Source organism: Sorex araneus, chromosome 5 (assembly GCF_027595985.1).
Source record: "Sorex araneus isolate mSorAra2 chromosome 5, mSorAra2.pri, whole genome shotgun sequence".
Taxonomy (NCBI): domain Eukaryota; kingdom Metazoa; phylum Chordata; class Mammalia; order Eulipotyphla; family Soricidae; genus Sorex; species Sorex araneus.
In genome coordinates this window covers 83516568-83537264 of record NC_073306.1, presented here as the reverse complement: position 1 = coordinate 83537264, position 20697 = coordinate 83516568, and the positions used below count along the sequence as shown (strand labels likewise).

The window sequence follows — 20697 nt, the reverse complement described above, 5'->3', positions numbered from 1 at the left end:
GGAGATGTTACTGGCGCCCACTTGAGCAAATCAATGAACAATGGGATGACAGTGATACAGTGAATATAAAAACCATTTTACACCTACTTGGATGACTGCGACTGCAATCAAAACACAATAGTAAATGTTGGTGAAGATGGGGACAAGCCTGGGCCCTTACTAACTGCTGTGGGAAATTAATTTTTTCTTTTGGGGTGCTACATCTGGCAGTGCTCAGGGGCCACACTTATCTGTGTGCTCAGGAGTCATGCCTGACAGTGCTTGGAGGTGAAGTCAGGGAGCTGAACTAAGTTTGTGCCTGTAGCTGCAAGGAAAGCAAGCATCTTAATCTCCATACTTATCTCTCCAGGCCTGTGTGGCTACTTTGGAAAACAGTCTGCCAGTTCCAAAACACTAAACACAGAGCTACCATATGATCCAGCAACCCCCCTCCTAGATAAGCAAAACTGAAAACACATATCCGCATTAAAAGCTGTTATTCATAGCAGCATCGTTCACAACAGCTAAGAAGTTGAAAGAATTCAATTGCCCATCAACTGGCAAATGGATAAGTAATGAGAAGGTGGTATGTCATTAAGGAATATTACCGGAACAATAACATATTACAATAAGCAATCATATAATTATATAGCAATACTTTAAATAACAAAAAAAGAAATAAAGTAATGAAACATGGGTGAAAATAGAAAAAAAACTTTAAAAAGTTTTAAAAATGAGTAAAAAAGCTAGGCACAAAAAGTAATGTACTGAAATACTTCATTCAGACAAAGTCCCTAAAATAGGCAAATCCAATATACAAGGCACTGGTTGAAGAAGAAAACATCCAACCCCATCAGAAAATGGGGCGATGAAATGAACAGAAACTTTCTCAAAGAAGAAATCTGAATGGCCAAAAGGCACCTGAAAAAATTCTCTTCATCACTAATCATCAGGGAGATGCAGATCAAAACAACAATGAGATATCAACTCACACCACAGTGATTGGCCCACATCCAAAAGAACATAAGCAACCCGTGTTGGTGTGGATGTGAAGAGAAAGGGACTCTCCTGCACTGCTGTTGGGAATGCCGACTAGTTCAGCTCTTTTGGAAAACAGTATGGATGCGTCTCAAAAAATTAGAAATTGAGTTCCCATTTGACTCAGCAATACCACTTCTGGGAATATATCCTGGAGATGCAAAAAAATATAGTAGAAATGACATCCGCACTTGTATGTTCATTGCAGCACTGTTTACAATAGCCAGAATCTGGAAAAAACTCGGATGCCCAAGAACGGATGACTGGTTAAAGAAACTTTCGTACATCTACACAATGGAATACTATGCTGCTGTTAGAAAAGATGAAGTCATGACATTTGCATATAAGTGGATTAACATGGAGAGTATCATGTTAAATGAAATGAGTCAGAAAGAGAGGGACAAAGTGAAATTTATCAGCTACACAGGCGAGGTGGGGGGTAGGGGGCTGGGGGGAGGTTAACTGTGGTTCTTGGTGGTAGAATATGTGCACTGGTGAAAGGATGGGTGTTTTGAGCATTGTGTAACTGAGACTGAAGCCTGAAAGCTTTGTAACTTTCCACATGGTGATTCAATTAGAAAAAAAAAAAGAGTGAGAGGGACAGACATAGAAAGATTGCACTCATCTGTGGAATATAAAGTAACAGAATGATAGACTAACACCCAAGAATAGTAGAGATAAGTACCAGGAGGATTGCTCCACAGCTTGGAAGCCGGCCTCACATGCTAGGGGAAAAGACAGCTCAGATAGAGAAGGGACCACCAAGTAAAGGGCGCTTAGAGGGCCCGCTCATGATGGGAGATGCGTGCCGAAAATAGACTATAGACCGAACATGATGGCCACTCAATACTTGTATTGCAGACCACAACACCCTAAAGGAGAGAGAGAGTAAAAGGGAATGTGCCTGTCACAGAGGTGGGGGGAGGGGGGAGAGGGGAATGGGGGGATGGGAGGGATACTGGGAACATTGATGGTGGAGAACAGGCACTGGTGGAGGATGGGCACTCGATCATTGTATGACTGAAATGTAAGCACGAAAATTTGTAAGTCTGTAACTATACCCCACGGTGATTCATTTAAAAAGTAAATAAATAAAATGAAATAAAATAAAATAGACAAATCCAGACAGAAAGCAGCCTGCCTTGATTTGGGGAGAAGTGGAAAAGGGAGTGATTTAATAAATAAGGCTTTCGGGGCTGGAGCGATAGCACAGCGGGTAGGGCGTTTGCCTTGCACGCAGCCAACCTGGGTTCGAATCCCAGCATCCCATATGGTCCCCTGAGCACCGGCAGAAGTAATTCCTAAGTGCAGAGCCAGGAGTAACCCCTGTGCATCACCGGGTGTGACCCAAAAAGCAAAATAAATAAATAAATAAATAAATAAGGCAGGCTTTCTTGGGCCATGATGAAAATTCTGATATTATTCTGGCAGACAGTGTGGATGGCTGCACAACTTCAGTGTATATTCTAAGAACCATTGTACTGCACACTCTGGATGATCATATTATGTTACATAAATAAGGCAGTTAATTTTTCAATTTGAATTTAAATTTTTTTAAAAAATGCATCATTCATTCATCCACCATACTAGGCACCACAGTATACACAATAAGGCCCTTTGGTAAATGCCAGCAGTGAAACTGCTCTGGGGAGGGCTGGATCATTCATTTCTTCTTCTTCTTCTTCTTTTTTTTTTTTGGTCTTTTTAGTTTTTGCTTACTCCTGGCAATTCTGGTCCCTGGTCCCATCCCTGGACAGACAGGCCACAGGTGATGATGGATGCTTGAGTGGTCCCATCTTTTGTGGATGGGTGTTCCAGAGATCTGAGCTCTGGGGGGATAGAACCACATTTTAAGAGCACTACCTACATTCTAAGAGGAATAAGAACAAGCCAAAGACCACTTGGTCTTTGGAAAATTTAAAACCTAGGATCTGTTTAGGGAAATTATGTTAGGAAATTTATTCTCTCAATTCAAAACTGTTGAAAATACAGTTATTTGATTTTGGTATTATCAATTCTAATTTTTTGGGGTGGGACAGGACACACCTAGTGGTGCTCAGGGGTTAGTTCTGGCTCTGCCCTCAAGAATTAATCCTGGCAGGAGCTGAAGTGATGCACAGTGGGTAGGGTGTTTGCCTTGTACGCGGCCGACCCGGGTTCGAATCCCAGCATCCCATATGGTCCCCTGAGCACGGCAGGAGTAATTCCTGAGTGCAGAGCCAGGAGTAACCCCTGTGCATCACCGGGTGTGACCCTAAAAGAAAAAAAAAAAAAAGAATTAATCCTGGCAGTGCTCAAGGGACCATATGGGATGCTGGGAATCAAACCCGGGTCAACTGTGTGCAAGGCAGGCAAGTGCCCTATCTGCTATACTCTCTCTCCAGTTCTGACTTTATAATAGGATAACTTTCTGACTCTTGTTGTTGTTTAGTTTGCAGCTGGAGTGATAATACAGTAGGTAGGGTGCTTGCTTTGCACAGTCTGACTCATGTGCAGGATCATCCTTGCATGCACAGGATCCCTGAGTCCACCAGGGGTGATCCCTGAGAAAGCCCAAAGCATCACAGGGTGTGTCCCCCAAACAAACAAAAACCCCACCAGCACCACCACAACAAAAACCTACCTTCCTTAAAGTTCTCTGGTAGGTGGAGTTTATTTAGCCAATGCCAGCAGTAGATTGGAAAGGACAAGCCCAGATATTTTTCTTTAGTTAGTGTACTTGGTTGATTCCTTTTATTAAAGAATACTTATGGAATGTCTAATGTGTGGCAGGTAGGAGGTCACAGATCAAGATCAGAGCAACCAGCCCTAAGGAGTTCACAGTCCATGGAAGAAGCTCAATAACCTGAGTGAAACCGCTGATCTTTTATAAAAGCTTTGATGTCAACACAACACAAACACTGCTGTTATAAAAGCACAAGAAGACACCTGAAACTGATTTAAAGAGCACAGATGAAATTCCCTCTACATTTTGTTTCCCTCTTGTTCCTGACCAAATTTCCAGATCAACGGCTACTCTGCTGTGCCGGTGGCAGGAGTGAAAGGCTGGGAAACATTGACAGGAGGGAACCTTTTCTCTGCCCAGGGACATTTGGCTATTTAGAACAATGTCCCAGGGCAACAGAACATAGGCAGACGGTCACAAAGAGCAGCACATGTGTTTGTCCCATCAAGAACCAGGGCCAGATCCTAGAAAATGGCCCGCAGAGATGCCTCCCACGTCTGATCCACCACTGTTTCCCAAGCACTCTTTGGTCTTGTAACCACTGCAAACTGGTGCCTTCCCCACCGTCCAGGCCATCTGAACATACTCTACCCAGATATTTTCCTACCCTTGCCATTCTTCTCATCTCCACCAGGCCCCTTTCCTTTGCCTCATCTTAGAACGTGAATCCTTCTTAGAATGTACATCCACCTTAGAATGTGTATGTCCAAGGACCTTTTCACTCTGTACTTGGTCTCTGGGTGAGGCCCTGCTTTATTTCTCTATCTACATGTTGGTGACTGGTAAATGCGATCATCTGTCCCAGAACACCCTCCTGACCTCCAGAGAGCCAGTCCAGCCACCTGCTGCCCGGCATTCCTTCTGCGGATGCGTAACAGGAACTGCAACCTGGACAAGTCCCCTCCCTCCCCCTCCGACTCTTCCCCTAGAGCTCTTTCACTGAATAGCACCAGCCAGGGCCCAGGTAGTAAGACGGCGCTCATCCTGACCCCACACACAATGACTCCATGTAATCCATCCTTTTTTACCACATTCAATAGCATTTCTCTCGTAGAGTCCATCCCCACCAGATCATCACAATGTCTCCCCAAATCACCTTCCCTCTCTCTCCATACTCTTTCATTATTTCCATTTATTTATTTTTGTGGCAGCAGAGAGCAAAGCCAGATATCCCTGTGTGCAAGACAGACGCTCTATCACTGAGCCAGATTCTCAGCCACTTTCATTTCCATTTAAATGTCCACTCAGTTATCAAATGCCTCCTTATTAGGGTTATCTTGTTTGGGGATATAACTCCCACAACAATAGTGAGTTTTGTGTTGAAATATGGAACGTAATCAAGGTGAAGAGAAAATAAAGTGAGGTTCATCAGTTATACAGTTGGGATGGGGGGCGGGGGGTATACCGGGGATTTTGGTGGTGGAATATGGGCACTGGTGAAGGGATGGTGTTTGAATACGGTATAACTGAGACATAAACCTGAGAACGCTGTAACTTTCCACATGGTGATAAAATTTAAAAAAAAAATAAAAATTTATATTAAAAAAAATAAATAAATAGGGGCTGGAGCGATAGTACAGCGGGTAGGGCGTTTGCCCTGCAAGCGGTCGACCCGGGTTCGAATCCCAGCATCCCATATGGTCCCCTGAGCATGGCCAGGGGTAATTCCTGAGTGCAGAGCCAGGAGTAACCCCTGTGCATCGCCAGGTGTGATCCAAAAAGCAAAAAAAATAATAATAATAAATAAATAAATAAAATAAAATAAATGTCCACTCAGGGCCTGAGTTACCCGCTCTTCTGGAAGCACATTGTGAGTACTACTCAGGCTTGTAATGGTAGCCCACAGCCTCAGGATAGAGTCCACACCCTGACCAGAAGAGTGATAGGGATATGGGCCCTGGCCCAGGCCCCCTTCCTCCCTCTTCCCAACCCTCCCCCCACGCCATGGTCTCACCATAGCTTACAGTTACTTTCAGTTCTCACAACTCTTCACCCTGACCTATCTCCAGTCCTCTGTGGGAGTTGTTCCCTCTTCCTGGACTTGTCCTCTCAAGTCTGCTGTCATTTTCAGGTAATAAAGGTCCCTTATTACCGGGAACCTTCCTTCGAGTCCCACCCACCTTCAAACGATATCAAAAAAGGGAGCACAGGGGCTGGAGCGATAGCACAGCAGGTAGGGCGTTTGCCTTGCACGAGGCTGACCCGGGTTCGATTCCCAGCATCCCATATGGTTGGTTCCCTGAGCACCGCCAGGAGTAGTTCCTGAGTGCAGAGCCAGGAGTAGCCCCTGTGCATCGCCAGGTATGACCCAAAACCAAAAAAAAAAAAAAAAAAAAGGGAGCACAGGCTGCTCCCATAGCTCCCACTAATGTCTCCCCCATGCCCCCAAACCACAAGCCCCCTGAGGGCAGTATATGCAACTCATTCAGAAGGACCCCAGTGCCTTGAGGGGTAGGTCAACGAAAATTTGTTACGTGGACCAACCCTTTTATTTTCGAGACAGCAAGAATATTACTAAACCAGAGTTTTGAGGGGGAAACTCTCGTGGGATTTTGCCCCCTTTCTCTAGGGCTTGAAGAAGAAAAGGGTCTGCAGTTCTGGCCCTAGACAAGGTCCCATTCACAAGGCTATTTACTATACTCTCTCTAGCCACCTCCCCCAAGAACAACAGTGGCCTTTCTCTGCAGCAGCAGGCTCTGGAGGGACGCTTCTGAGGGCACTGCTTGGGGGAGATGAATGGGGACAGCCTGGGGCAGGCAGGACAATAGCAGGGTGGGCCCCGTGCCCATCAGACCCCTCCAGGGAAGCGGGAAATCCCCAGAGCTCAGAGAGGCCGAAGGCAAGCCACCCCAACAAGGCTGCTCTGTCCCTTGAAGAAATACCAAGTGTCCAAACCTAGCACTCACAGAGGCTCCGTCTCGCTTCCCGGCAGCAATGTTTCTAGAATTGCCCTCTTGAAATCCCCGTGGCGAGGCATGGAGAAAAGAACAGGTAAAAGTGCACCTTGAAAAAGTGAGATAAACTGGACACTTTAAGACAATCTACAAAAAACTAAGGGCATCTCTTCTGAACCCTGAGTAACAAGATACAATACACAAACATAAACAAGAACGAAAGAGCTAAAACACTGGTAACAGTTCAGCACACTGTTTCTCAACTGGGGGGCCACAAGACACCCTATGCGCCCCCAAGACATGCAAGGGGGCCACAGAGAAAACTATAAATGGGGCCCATACACTAGGGGGCAAACACAGGATGGGGGTGGGGTGGGACAACAGGAAGGAAACAAGTCAGACGAGGATTGTGGGGGGGGGGGGAAGGTTGAGAAACTGTTCTAGCAGATGCTGGCAATCTGCTAGAACACTGCCACTTGTCATCCCACTGCTCATCGATTTGCTCGAGCGGGCACCAGGAACATCTCCATTGTGAGACCTGTTACTGTTTTGGACATATCGAATACGCCACGGGTAGCTTGCCAGGCTCTGCCGTGCGGGCGGGATACTCTTGGTAGCTTGCCAGGCTGGAGCAATAGCACAGTGGGTAGGGCATTTGCCTTGCACGCGGCTGACCCAGGTTTGATTCCTCCGCCTCTCTTGGAGAGCTAGAACATTAACCTAAGTTTTACTTATTTTTCTGTTCAAGGGCAAACCTGTCCCAGGAGCACTCAGAGGTCCACGTGATGCAAAGGATTCAACCAAGGTCAGCCAGCTTCAAGGTAAACCCCTAAACCCCTGTACTATTTCTCTGACTTTACATAAAGTATTTTACACAAACAAAAGACAACAGAGAACAGTTTTATGTGCCAAACAAAATGCTGAATAACATAAATTTACGGAGTTTGACAATATTAACCAGAAAAGAGCTCCTTGACATTAGTAAGAGTGACAGGAGTCGAAAGGACAAAGGGCACTTATAAAAAGGCACGGAAAGAATGATACGGGCTGGTCTACCTGAAGCAGAGGGGGAGGGTGTGATAAGGCCTACTATTAGTGAGACTGCAGTGAACTGAAGGGAGAAGTCATTAGCTGGAGAGTGTGTCCTGGAATGGAAAGATTCTTTCTAGCACAGAAGGATTTACTTTATGATAAAATCTTACACACCTGATTTTTTTAATTGCAGTATAAATGATATACAACATTGTATTAGATTCAGGCATTCAGCATAATGATTTTATCTTTGTAAATAGTTGGCCAACAGGTACATGAAAAGATAATTTAATCCTACTAATCGTCAGAGACTTACAAATCAAAACCATGATTATCAATCACCTCACACTGTCAGAATGCCTCTTATCAGAGACAGAGGAGCGACAGTACAGTGGGCGGGGAGCTTGCCTTGCACACAGCTGACCTGGGTTAGGTTCAGCATCCCAGATGGTCCCCAGCGCACTTCCAGGGTTGATTCCTGAGAGCAGAGTCAGGGGTAAGCCCTGATCACCTCTGGGCATACCCCTTACCCCTCTATCCCCTTCCTCCCCCCAAAAAAGGGAAAAGAATGTCTTATTATCAAAGAGACAAGAAATAAGTGCTGGCTGGATGGGGGTTGTGGCTCTGTGGTATACAGCAGAGAGGGCATGTCTCTATATATGAGTCCCTGGTATGGAAAAAACCAGTCTGGGGATCACTGGAAGAAAAGGGCACTGCAGTGTACTACTGGGGGGGAATGTGAATGAGCGCAGACACTGAGAACAGCACAGTTTCCTCAAAAAATTCAACTATCATATAATCCAGCAATTCTACTTTGGGATATTTATTTAAAGAAAGTGAAACCACAAAATATAAAAAACCGAGGTACCCCTACGTTCGCTGCAGTATTATTCCTAGTAGGCAACCCATGGAAATGATCTCTGTGTCTATATCCGATGACTGGGTACAGCGTATGCTTATAAGCATGTGCGCCAATGGCCCTGTTCATGCACCTGACTGCTAAATCCTATCCTGGATCTGCTCTGAGAGTTCCCAGAGCCATGGTGGTCAGTCTTTAGCAGCAGCCTGAGAGCACAGAGAGCACAGGCAAAGGTCATCTAGTGGCAGCAGAGGAAAGGTCAGGCCAGTCCAGGACTTCAGCCAAGCCAAATGCCTTAGCAATGCTCACCGTTATGTTTGGCACTATAGAATTCACAAAACGCTTTGACACAAACCATCCCCATCTCACAGCTAGTTAGTTAGAGGTTGAACTAGGGCTCACACAGAGAGCTCGTGCTTCCTAGAACTATGTTCTAAGGTGGTTTATGCATTGGACTCCTTTAGCCCTGGAGTTTGTCCAACTATGGAGAATAAGATCAGTTCATTCCAGCCTACCAAATAGATGCTCATCTCCTCATATCACGACCCAATCTCCTAAGGGAGCTGCCAAATCTGATTCTCCTGAAAAAGCTACCTAAATCACTAAAAGCAAAGTGGCCTAAGCTAGGCATCTCAGTGGGGTTAACATCCCCATCCACTATATTCAGTGAACTGCTGGGCTCTCAATGAATTATCCCTCAATGAGAGAAAACTTTAATGACTGCCTTACCCTGGAGCACAGCACTACTCCTCTTCTAAGTCCACCAATGTCAAAAACATGAGCATCTACTTTGATTAGGCCTTAACCTCCCTTAACCTTCCTCCAAAAATGTCTTTCAAAAGTTCAGTTCTTTATTCACATATTATCTTTTTGCCAAGGTTGCTATAGACACATCTGTCTGGCCTTTCTGGTCCCAAGATCTTTCCAACGAACACATTATTATCAGAACTCTCTTTAAAAAATTTGGGGGGTAGGGTGGAGCGGAGTGATAGTACAGCAGGGAAGGCATCTGCCTTGCATACAGCTGACCTGAGTTTGATCCCCAGCATCCCATATGGTCCCCTGACAACGCCAGGAGTAATTCCTGAGTGCAGAGTCTGGACTAACCCCTGAGCATCGCTGGGTGTGATCCAAAAAAGCCAAAGGAAAAAAACTGGGAGGAGGGAAGGGCCACCTAACAGTGATAAGTGGGCCCAGGAACCACTCTGTTGCTACTGAGCTGGAGGGTTCAATACTTGGGCCCAGTGCCACAAGGGACCACCAGGAATATCCCAGGGGTGCTTAGGGTCATCCAGGACTATACCAGAAATATTTAGAGAACGACACGGTGCTGGGGATCCTGGGCATGCAAGGAATTCCTGGGCATGCAAGGTATGTATCCCCGGCCCATCTCCCCAGTACCCAAATTCTCTTTCAACTAATTTTACCATCATATTTCAAACGACATTGCAACGGATTCCTTTTTATGAACACCAACTCATAAACTCTGTCATCCTGTAAAGCTAATTTCACCGCCCTCTACAAATCAAGACCAACAATCTTACCATTCTCAGACCACACCATGTTTGGTTCTTCTGCAGAGCACTGGCTTACGTCATTCTCCTTGTCTGAAGTGGCCTATCTGTCCTTTTCCACCTGTGTCCTTTCTAACTATCCCCATGCCCCTGTGATTCTCTTTAGAACCAGCTTTCTACTGTTCTCTAAATGAACCTTTCCATAAACATCCTCATTCAGCAATAATAGCTATCTTTTAATTTTTATGGGTTGATTAATTAATAACACTTCCCAATAAGAATATAAGCCCCACATTCTTGCATAGTATCTACCAGAACACCATGGAACTAGCTGAGCATGGAGCTATTTGATAAATATTTGCTGTTCAATCAACTGTTTACAAGCGACACAGATCACTGGGAAAGTTCCCTCTGTAATGAGGTTATGACCAGTGACTACAGATCCCTTTGTATCACTGATAATGGCTTAAACTTCTGGAGGTAAAATGTCTGAAAATCAAGACTCTGACTTGATTTGACTCCAACTATATATATATATATATATATATGTATATATATATATATATATATATATTTTGAGGGTGGAGACACACGTGGCTGTGCTCAGGGCTTTTTCTTGGCTCTGTGCTTAGGGGTCACTCCTGGAAGTACTCAGGTGACCATAGGCAGTGCCAAGATCGAATGTGGGTTGACCTAACCCCCTGTACTATCTCTCAGGCCCCCACTCCAACTCTTCAAAGCCCCTTTCTCACAGCTTCTCATCCTCGTTTGTTTCCCTCCCCTTGCCAGAAAGGGGAGGGAAACCCTGAGGAAGTCAATTATGACGTAAGAGGATATGGACAGGCTTTACAACCTACACCATAATCAGAATTAGAAGACAGTAATACGAATTTAAACTGTAGCAAGCTTGTTTGGAACCCAAAGAAATGAGTAACTGCTGAACTCATAGAATCACCTTCTGCAAGGGATCACTGAAAATGGGAGCCCTCCAACCTGTCTTAAGCAGTTAGGAGACATTCTACTTGGAACCAAGAGGAAAGAGCCTCCTGGAGCTCGGATGTGGATTGGTGGCAGAGCGAATGCAGAGCATGTGCAAGATCCTGGGTTCGACACCTGGCCCCAGCCAAAAAAAAAAAAATTCCTAACTTCTATAACTTGTCCTTCAAATCTTGCATCCAACTGTTTTAGTACCACAAATCTGGGTGTTCTTGCAAATCTGAAAAATACTTTCCAATCCTCCTCCCAATTGTGTTCTGGGTCCCAGATTTCTCAGCCCCTCCCACATCCCTGTCATGTAATTACCCCCTCCATTTTACCACACAGCTCTGTTCTCTGGTCTTCTCAAATTCATTTTCACCAGTTATCAGAAAGGCCAGATAAAAAGTACTGAAAAAAAGTCCTCGTCCAATGAAAGAAAGAAAAGAGGACACAAGGCACTGTGTTTCAGAGGCTCAAAAAATGTAACAACTTGTTCGGGCTGAAGAGATAGGACAGTGGGTAAGGCAGCTGACTCCGTCTGATGCCTGGCATCCCATATGTGCCCCCAACCTCCCCCAGGAGTGATCCCTGAGCATAGCAGAATGTGGCCCAAAAACAAACTAACAAAAAAGAGCTAGCAAGAATCAAATCTTGCTACACTGAGTATTCCAATTCACTCATCTATTAATTCAGATACTCATGTTCAAACTTTCTTCCACAGGAAATTAAACATGTCTTTTGAGACAGGAGCCATTCCCTTTTTGAGGTCAGAATCCGCAACTTCTTAGCTCTGCTTATTCCCATGGTGCGGAGCAGAGAGCCTGGACACCACAGCAAGTCTACGCCTTGGGCCCTTTCCCAGTGACAAGAAAATAAGGTAACCCAGCCCATGGGGAAAGAAGCGAAGTCATATGATAAATCTTGGACTGAAGTTCAAAATGCAACAAGTAAAACCCCACAATAAAATAAATTCTAAAAGGCAATGTCACCTCTTCATGACTACAAAGATGTGAAGAGGATGCAGTCATCATAGAAAATGTCATTTCTCATGCTTTATGGAATACCACAGAGCCCTTTCACACACATCAGAGCCCACAAACCTTAAAGCAGCAGGGGATACTGTCCAAAGTTTCCACACTCTAGGCCATGGAGGTTATGAGCTCTTTCTAACTGAGACACAGTTCTACATCCTTCACAGAATCTCTTTTATTTCTAGTGCTCTCTTCTAAATAAATTAGAATTTATTTCTAATTCTCTTGCTCTCGTTAAGTTTTTTATGTTTATTGTCTATTCTAAATGGGAGTATGGGCTCTGTTCTGACAGTACTTATATATATATATGTATATATGTACACATATATACATATATATATATATAAAGAGGAGGGATAAAACATAGCTAGAGAGAGAGAAAGAGAGAGCGCGATACATCCAAAGGTGCCCCTTAGGATGTTTTGTTTTGGAATCACAGGGCTTACTCCTGGCTTACTCTGGGGACCATGTAGGATGCCAGAGATCAAATCCAGTAGGCACGGGCAAGGCAAGTGACTTCCCGTTGTACTATCTCTCCAGCACCTCAAGTCTGGCAGGTATGTTCAGAGGCCAAACGGATCATACCCAGGGTTTGGGGGACAGGGGAGGGGATGGCAGCAATGGGGATTGAACTCAGAGTTGTGCACATGCCTAGTCTCAGCACTGCCACTCTGAGCCATTTCCCAAATCCCACAGAAAAGGTTTTGAGTATCTGGAACTAAGCTCGAATTGAGTATCTGGAATTGTTCTGGCTCACAGTGATCAATTTCCAAACATATTATCTGCCTATTCTCTGCCATCTCACCACACCTCCAGACTTAACAAGGACACATTCTAGAAAAGACCTGGCATTCCAGAGAACTAGACTGCTTTAATTCTGGAACCTAGACTCTATTCTGGAAGCTCAACCCTCTAGCGAGGTAAAAATCCTGTTGACTGGGGGTTTCTTCATCACAAGTTCAATAAAAACCTGAAGCTGGAGTAGAACAATTTTGGTGAACATATCTAATCCATTCTTAGACAAGCCCAACTTCCTCAGTTCTCCTCCAAACACCTCACATTGGTAGCGTTATAGTCAATCTGAGGTCCCTGGTAAGGAACAGTTACAAGTTACAATCTAGATTTATATTTAATTAGGAGACATATGCTTCTAAAAAAAGGGAAGAGTCAGATATCACAAAACAAATCCACAGACATATTTGGTTCTCTACTATCCATATATCCACATTTCTATCTATCTATCTATCTATCTATCTATCTATGGACTTCTGAGATCTCAGGGAAAGGACAAAATGAGATGTTACTGAGCCCGCCCGAGAAATCGGTAATTAACGGGATTTCGTGATTCGTGATCTATCTATCTATCTATCTATCTATCTATCTATCTATCTATCTATCTATCTATCTATCTATCTATCTATCTATAGTTTTTCCTCTTTTTCCTTTTTTCAGTGCTAGGGACTGGATGCAGGGCCTCACACCAGCTAAGTATGCCCTCTAACAGCAAGCCACACCCTGGGCCTCCATCTCCATCTCAGGGAGCCACGGCACAAAGAGGCTGCCAATCATTCATCAAAACTCCCAAGGTGGAGATTCAATCATCTTTCTCTTATAGCCTTCTGGAAATCACACCCAACTCTGACCATAGAAAATGGGCTGTTGTTAACCTCAAGCACTACCACCACAAGAAAGCCTGTTCACTCTGTTTAAACTCCTGAAAACAACAGCAAGGTCTAAGCTATCCATAATTTTCAACAGCCCTGTGAGAGTGTGGCAGTGAATATTTTAATCCACATTAAGAACACACTGTGTGACAATGTCTGTGAACTGGAAAGCATTTCACACGCACCACTGCTCTCTGCATGAGGAAACCAGAGCAGCATGTGACTTGCCCAAGGTCACAAAGTTAAGGGGAAAGCCAGGACTCAAATCAAGACTACTTTTTGTCTGTTTGGCTCTCACATGAGCTGACTAACTCTGCAGCTTTATGGACACAATTTCCTAAGCCATCTGGCCATCTCGTAAATTTGTGCCATGAAGAATGAGGCAAATGGACATAGCTGCTTAGCAAAGCTCATTATCATTGCTATAAACAGTAATTCAGTATCATCTCTGCTTACAATATCAAATACATTTTCAGAAATTCACAAAAAAGAAGATATATTAATGGGCAAAACATTCATTGTCCAGGGACAGAAACTGAAAGGACATGAACAGCTACACTGCAGCCCATCTTTCAGTAACAACTGATTAACAATCTTTTTTTTTTTTTTTTTTGCTTTTCGGGTCATACCCGGCAATGCACAGGGGTTATTCCTGGCTCTGCACTCAGGAATTACTCCTGGCGCTGCTCAGGGGACCATATGGGATGCTGGGAATTGAACCTGGGTTGGCTTCGTGCAAGGCCAATGCCCTATCCGCTGTGCTATCACTCCAGCCCCTGATTAACAATTTTTGAAAGATAGAAATTAGGGCTTGGGATGTGACTCTGTGACAAAGTGCATACTTCATATGTGAAACATCACAAAAGTAATAAAAAATATTAATCGCAAATATGTTGTTTCTATGGTTCCAGGAGTCACTCCCCAAGATGGCTACACATCATCTAGGGGCCTTTTTTCCCCCCACCCCCCCAGTTACAAAGTTGTTCATGATTGGGTTTCAGTCGTATACTGTTCCAACACCCATCCCTTCACCAGAGTATATTTTTTACCAATGTCCCCAGTTTCCTTCAATCCCTCTCCACCCCCTGCCTCTATGGCAGGCACTATTTTTCTCCCCTCCCCCTCTTCTTTTGGATATTATGGTTTGCAATACAGATACTGAAATATTATCAGATATTTACCTACTTTCAACATTCATTTCATGTAGGAAACTTTTTAAAAAAGAACCTACTCTGAATATATTTGAAATTGATACATGCAGGTTGAAATTGTCTAGAATGGAAGAATTTATGCTTATTGAGATGTTCATTTATTCCACAATTCATGTATCAAATACTTACAGAGCACTTACCCCATGCAAGGCACTACGTTAGACCCACAGGGCATACGTGAACAAGCCAAACATGGGCCCCACCCTGAGGCATTTACGAGCATACAGCCCAATGCTCTGCAGAGGTCCTGTGGAGTCTAATTTTTTCTACTTCCCTGATTAGATCACATTTTTTCCCCCAGCTAGAACTGCATGCCTGCATTTTCTGAAACACTCTAGTAGCACCCTTCACCAGACTTTCTACATAGCACACCGATAAAACTAGGATAGGGTACTTGACTCCATAATCTAGAGCACTTCCTTCCACTTGGTCCCACCACTGTGAGGTAAAATGGCAAATTACTTAAAATCCACAGGGCCTTGAACCTGAGACAGCAAACAGAAGGAGCCAACTGCAAATAATGCAAGATTCAACGCAACTGCAATAGAAACCACTAGAAAGGGGTTGGAGTGATAGCATAGTGGGTAGGGCGTTTGCCTTGCATGCAGCCGACCCGGGTTCAAATCCCAGCATCCCATATGGTCCCCTGAGCACCGCCAGGAGTAATTCCTGAGTGCAGAGCCAGGAGCAACCCCTGTGCATCGCCATCGCCAGGTGTGACCCAAAAACCAAAAAAAAAAAAAAAAAAAAAACCACTAGAAAAAGACCCGGAGCCCCCGAACAGATCCTTGAACAGGAGCGAGTGGAGGTGAGTAATGCTCTCATCCTGCAGAGCTGCATTTATCTCAGAAAGGAAATAATGCTTTGGCTATACAAAGTACAGGTGCCACTCCCAAAAATGTTGAATGAAAAAAGTGCCTCCTCATTCGCTGGCTGTGGCCCTGAGGACCTCCTTGCACACGGTCAGCCCAAGTTTTCCAGGAGAAGTCCCAGGCAGGACCACTGCACTGCTAGGTGTGGCCTCTAGGCACAGTTGGGGAAAAAAAAAAAAAACTGCATTATCTCACTTTTGCCCCCAAACAGGGAAGAAAGTGGTGCCTTTCCATAGAAGCAGGATACAAGTCAGGTTGAGTCAATAACAAGAGCCACCACGGACTCAGAAACAGAAGATGCACGCTTAAGTACTGACAGGTTTAACGAGCAGAGACAGGCATGACAGTACTGGACAAGTCACACAACCTGAGTCTCAATGACCCTTTTGGTTAAACAGGAATAGTCATCCCGGATGCATAGCAAAAGTGTATTATATCAAATTAGGTATGTCCCCAAGAAGCACTTTGGAAATCTTTGGTTTTTCTTGGGGGGGGGCCACACCCAGCAGCACTGGAGCTGACTTCTGACTCAGGGATCAGATGGTGGGCTTGGGGTGGGGCAGGAGGAACCATTTATAGTACCAGGGATAGATCTTGGGTTGGCTGCATGCAGGGCAAATGCCTAAGTTCGTATACTATCTCCCCTGCCACAACACTTAAGAAAAGTTACCATGCTCTACAAATCCTGGTTAGACAGTGAGGCCAGGCAAACTGATTAGCCCAAGAATCCTCATTGCTATCTCTTGCCCCCCTCACCCCACACGTCCTCCAGCCAACACCCGAGTTTCTATCTTCACCTATTCATGAGTTCAGACAAACAATTCACCATTCAGATCTCCAAAAGGTAGTGTGCAAATTCCACACTCCAGGGTGATAAACAGAGGAGGCTGCCACGTAACTAACCACTTCCACTGTTTTGACACACCTTCGATCTCCCTGCACAAGAGGCAAAATACAGCAACCAACAGGAAGGAGAAGGGACAAGAGTCTGAAACTACCCATAGGCTTTTCTGCCCTTTGTGTTCGCTTTCTCCTCTCCACAGCCATGTTGGGGCTCCATTCGGGCAATGCTGAGCTAATCTAAAATAGCACTGCAAAGTAATACAGAGATTAGTGATTGGGAAAGATCATCTGCATGTAGGCTACTTTCCACAGCCAGGAAGAAATTATTATCTCAGACAGTAGAAGGTTAACTGGGCACGGAGAAAACAACTGCTTCCCTGCAAATATTCTTCTCTAGCTCTTCAATAATTTTTTCATCTACTTGGATGGTCTTCAAACCATCCAGCTGTCAAGCCAGGATTTGTGTGGCACCACAAAATCAACCTCTCTCAAGATTCTCAAGGAGAAAACTGAGGCAGGAGAGGGCAGACACCTCACCAAGTCGAACTGTAGTGTTACCAAAGAGAGGTGGCCTGCTGGGAAGACAGGACAATCCTGCAAGCTGACTATTAAAGGGCACCACCTCTCCCCATCAGAACTCAGAGCCCGGAGCAAGTCCTAAAGGCCTTCTGCAGAGGGAAGACCATTCCCCAGGCAAGCTTCTTAAAAACCATCTCAGACGACTAAACCTAGACTAGCACGAATCAAGTTAAACCCGTGTCCTGGAGAGGAAGAGATTCTACTATGGGGAGCTGAAGTGATAGTACAGCAGGTAGGATGTTTTTTGCCTTGCATGTGGCCAATCAGGTTCAATCCCTGGCACCCCTTATAGTCCCCTGAGCGTCTCCAGGGGATGCTCCAGGAGTAACCCCTGAGCACTGCTGGATGCAGCCCAAAAACAAAAAGAAAGAAAAAGAGAGAAATTCTACTGGAGCACTTTTTAGTCCATTTCTGATACTGATAAAAATCCAGACCAACATGGGTGCAAAGGGTCTTTCTATCTCATTATTTAGGCCAAGAATATCCTCCTTTTGGAAGGGGGATCCACCCAGACCCATCCTTCTACAACCACCAGTCTCAGGAAGGCCCACAACCCTGCAGTTCCAACACCTAAAGCTGGTCCCAATCCTTCCTGGAGGCGTCACATGACCAGGCTAAGGTCCAGCCTCCCACCCCCCAGGCAGGCCGGTTAGGGACTCAAATTCAGCCTCCAGCCTGGCAAAAGTCAAAGGCAGCTGGAAGCATTTGCTGGTTGCGCTGTTGCGGGAAGGGGGTGGGGTGGGGGGAAGCCCAACAACAACAAAAAAATCCCCACTGCATCAGGAGATACATTTTGAACAGGGACACAAAAGGGCATTGGCAGCACACCAGCTCTTAGACCAAATCCCACAGCCCACCCGGACCTTTCTCTTGCATGCAAAGCCCGCCCTTCCTTAGGGATTGGAAAAAACGCTGGAGCAAACCTACCTGTCTATACTCTGCGGTAACCTTACACTCATGGTTTCTTCGGGCGCCACAGCTCCAGAATCCTGTAGTTTTGCTGCCTTGATCGGGGGCTTGAATCGCTTGCAATTTCCAAGAAAGGGGAGAGGGAGGCCTCCCAACTTGAAGATGGAATCCCTTGGGCTCTCAGGACCCAGGTAACTGAAGCTCCATTCTACTGCCCCCGGTCAACATGCTTTATCCCTTCGCAGTCCCCTCTCCCCTTCCCCCTCCCCCCCCAAAAAAAAAGAAGAAAAAAGAAGAGGAAAAAACGGTGACCTTCTTAGAAACCAAAACCCAACCACAAACCTCTTCAAGGTTAGCGCTCTAGGCTAAAGAGAAAAAAAAAAAATCACTGAAAGAATGTGCCTTCAAAATATCAGTCTGAACTGCAAAATGCAGATAAAAACCATCCCTTTAATCCAGTTTTCCTTTAGTTGGCAAGAGAGCCTCAAGCTCCAAAGGGGCGGGTGTGCTAATTCTCCGGTCTCCAATGCTTAAAACGACAACAGATATATTTAAGGGACCGGGGGAAAAATTTTTTTTTAAGAAAAAAATCCGAATTGGCACTGGGGGTGCGAAGGGGGAAGAAATCCTCAGGCTGATTTGCACAGTAACACAAAATAAATAAAACCATACATTACTGGGTACAAAACAGCACTCCTTCCAAGTCCAGGGCAACCCTGGGGACCAAAATTATGAATTTTTTTTCAGAAGGGGGGGTACCAAAAAGGCTTTGGAATTCTGAAATGAGCAATCTCAAACACCGCCCCCCAGGAAAAAAAAAATAAAGAACAACAACGGAAAAAAAAACCCTCAAAGCAAAACACCTGAAAGGCAATGCTTTCCCCCACCACCACCCCTTTAAAATGGTAGCAATGAGCACAAGCCCGAGGGAAATCGGGACCGAGGTCCCCTCCGCTCTCCGGCTCCCCTCAGCCGCGCAGGTCCCCGCAGCTCCCTCCGCGGACCCGCGGCGCCCGCCCGGCCTTTCTCTGCAGCGCGGCTCCCCGAGTTCCTTCTGGGTCGCTCCTCCGCGTCCAGCCGCCGGGCGCGTCGGCCGCCTCAGCCTCCATGAACCGGGGCTCGCGCTTCCTCCCGGCGCCCGGCGCGCCGCCTCGCGCCGCCCCGCCGCCGCCCCCGGCCCCCGGCGGGGGAGCGGCCCCCGCCGCCCGGGCTGCGGCTCCCGGCCTCGGGGCTCCCGCTCCGCCCCGCGTCCGACCCGGCGGGCTGCAGGAGCGTCCCCGCGCCGCGCCGCGCTGCGCTCTCGCCCGCTCGCCCCCTCGCTCGCTCGCTCGCCCGCCCGCCGCGCTCCGGCCTCCGCGGCCGCGGGACTCCGCCTCCGGCGCGGGCGGCCACGGGCACGGGCACAGGCGGCGGCGGCGTGGGGCCGCGCGCCTCCTTCCGGGCCCCCTTCCCCCTCCGCTCGCCGCTCGCTCCGGCGCAGGCCCGGCCGGCCGCCTGCAGCCCGCGGCCCTTTCTCCTTCCCTCGCGCGGCGGGGGCGGGGCCGCACGCCCCTCCTCCTCGCGCCGCTGCCCGCCGGCCTTTCCCCTCACGCCGCCGGGGCGGCTGCGGGCGGGGCCGGGGCTGACCGCGCGGCCGGGCCTCGGTTCCTGCGGCCGCGCCTCCGCGCCGGCCGCCCGGCTCCGCCGCCGCCGCCGCCGCTGCCGCCGCCGGGCCTCCCCGCGCGCTCGGCCCCGCGGCGACCCCGCCACACCCCGGCCCTCGGCGCGGCCTAGCCCGGGATGCCCGGCCCTGCCCGCCCGCCGGCCCTCGCCGCCTTCTCGCCGCTCCCCGCGGAGCCCCGGCCCCCCGCTCCCCAGCCGCGCTCCAGACCCCACCTTTGTGTCGCCCCCGCCTCACGTGGTCGGATTCCACCGCGGCGTTCCTGGCGGGACCTTGCCCGCACCTCACTCTTGGCGTGGGATTTCCTCAAACGTGTGCCGTGGCCTCCTTCCTCGGGGTCCTCTTGAAGCGGGGTCCCTCCCGGTTCTGGGCCCCCACCCCAACCCCCTTCTCGCTTGCTGCAGTCCGGCGCAGAGGGGAAGACCACCCCTGGCGTGATCTGCTCGGATGGGTGGGTTTGGGCAACTTCGTCCCAGACCGTTTTGGAAGGCGAGGGGGAAAGCCTTGTCAAGGGCTCTTCTGCTTTCGCGGGCCCCGGTGATGGTGCAGTGGGTAGGGCGCCTGCCTCCCACGAGGTCGAGCTGGGTTCCTCCAGCCTGCCAGGAGTGAGTCCCGAGTGCAGGACCAGGGGTAACCCTCCGAGCACAACCCGGTGTGGCCCCAAAGCCAAACTGAACCGAAAAAGGGCAATATATTTCCATCCCCTCTTTTGACAATCACATTCCTTTACAAGTTGTATGAATCTCATCTGAAGGTCCTAAGAGTTATGATGAAAAAGAATTTCCTTTTAGGAAACTATTTTCACTAGCCTTGGGGATTGAACCCCACCTTTCTGCCTAGGAAAATCGCTTGCAGGATAATCTGCAGGCAGTGATGGGTTTATTGTTCTTTCCTTCCATACCACCTAGA

The 20697-nt window shown here is 47.2% G+C and overlaps 1 protein-coding gene across 5 annotated transcripts in view; it reads right to left on the bottom strand.

Annotated features, from left to right (window-relative positions):
* The window catches only part of ARHGEF11 (Rho guanine nucleotide exchange factor 11), a 113457-nt gene extending 95102 nt beyond the window's left edge, over positions 1-18355 (bottom strand). For all 5 annotated transcript variants that reach the window (XM_055137681.1, XM_055137682.1, XM_055137685.1 and 2 more), the window contains exon 1: positions 18147-18355. In XM_055137681.1, coding sequence (XP_054993656.1) covers positions 18147-18178 — 32 coding nt within the window. In that variant the 5' untranslated portion in view covers positions 18179-18355. The remainder of the gene's footprint in view (positions 1-18146) is intronic.
* Positions 18356-20697: the final 2342 nt, after the last annotated feature.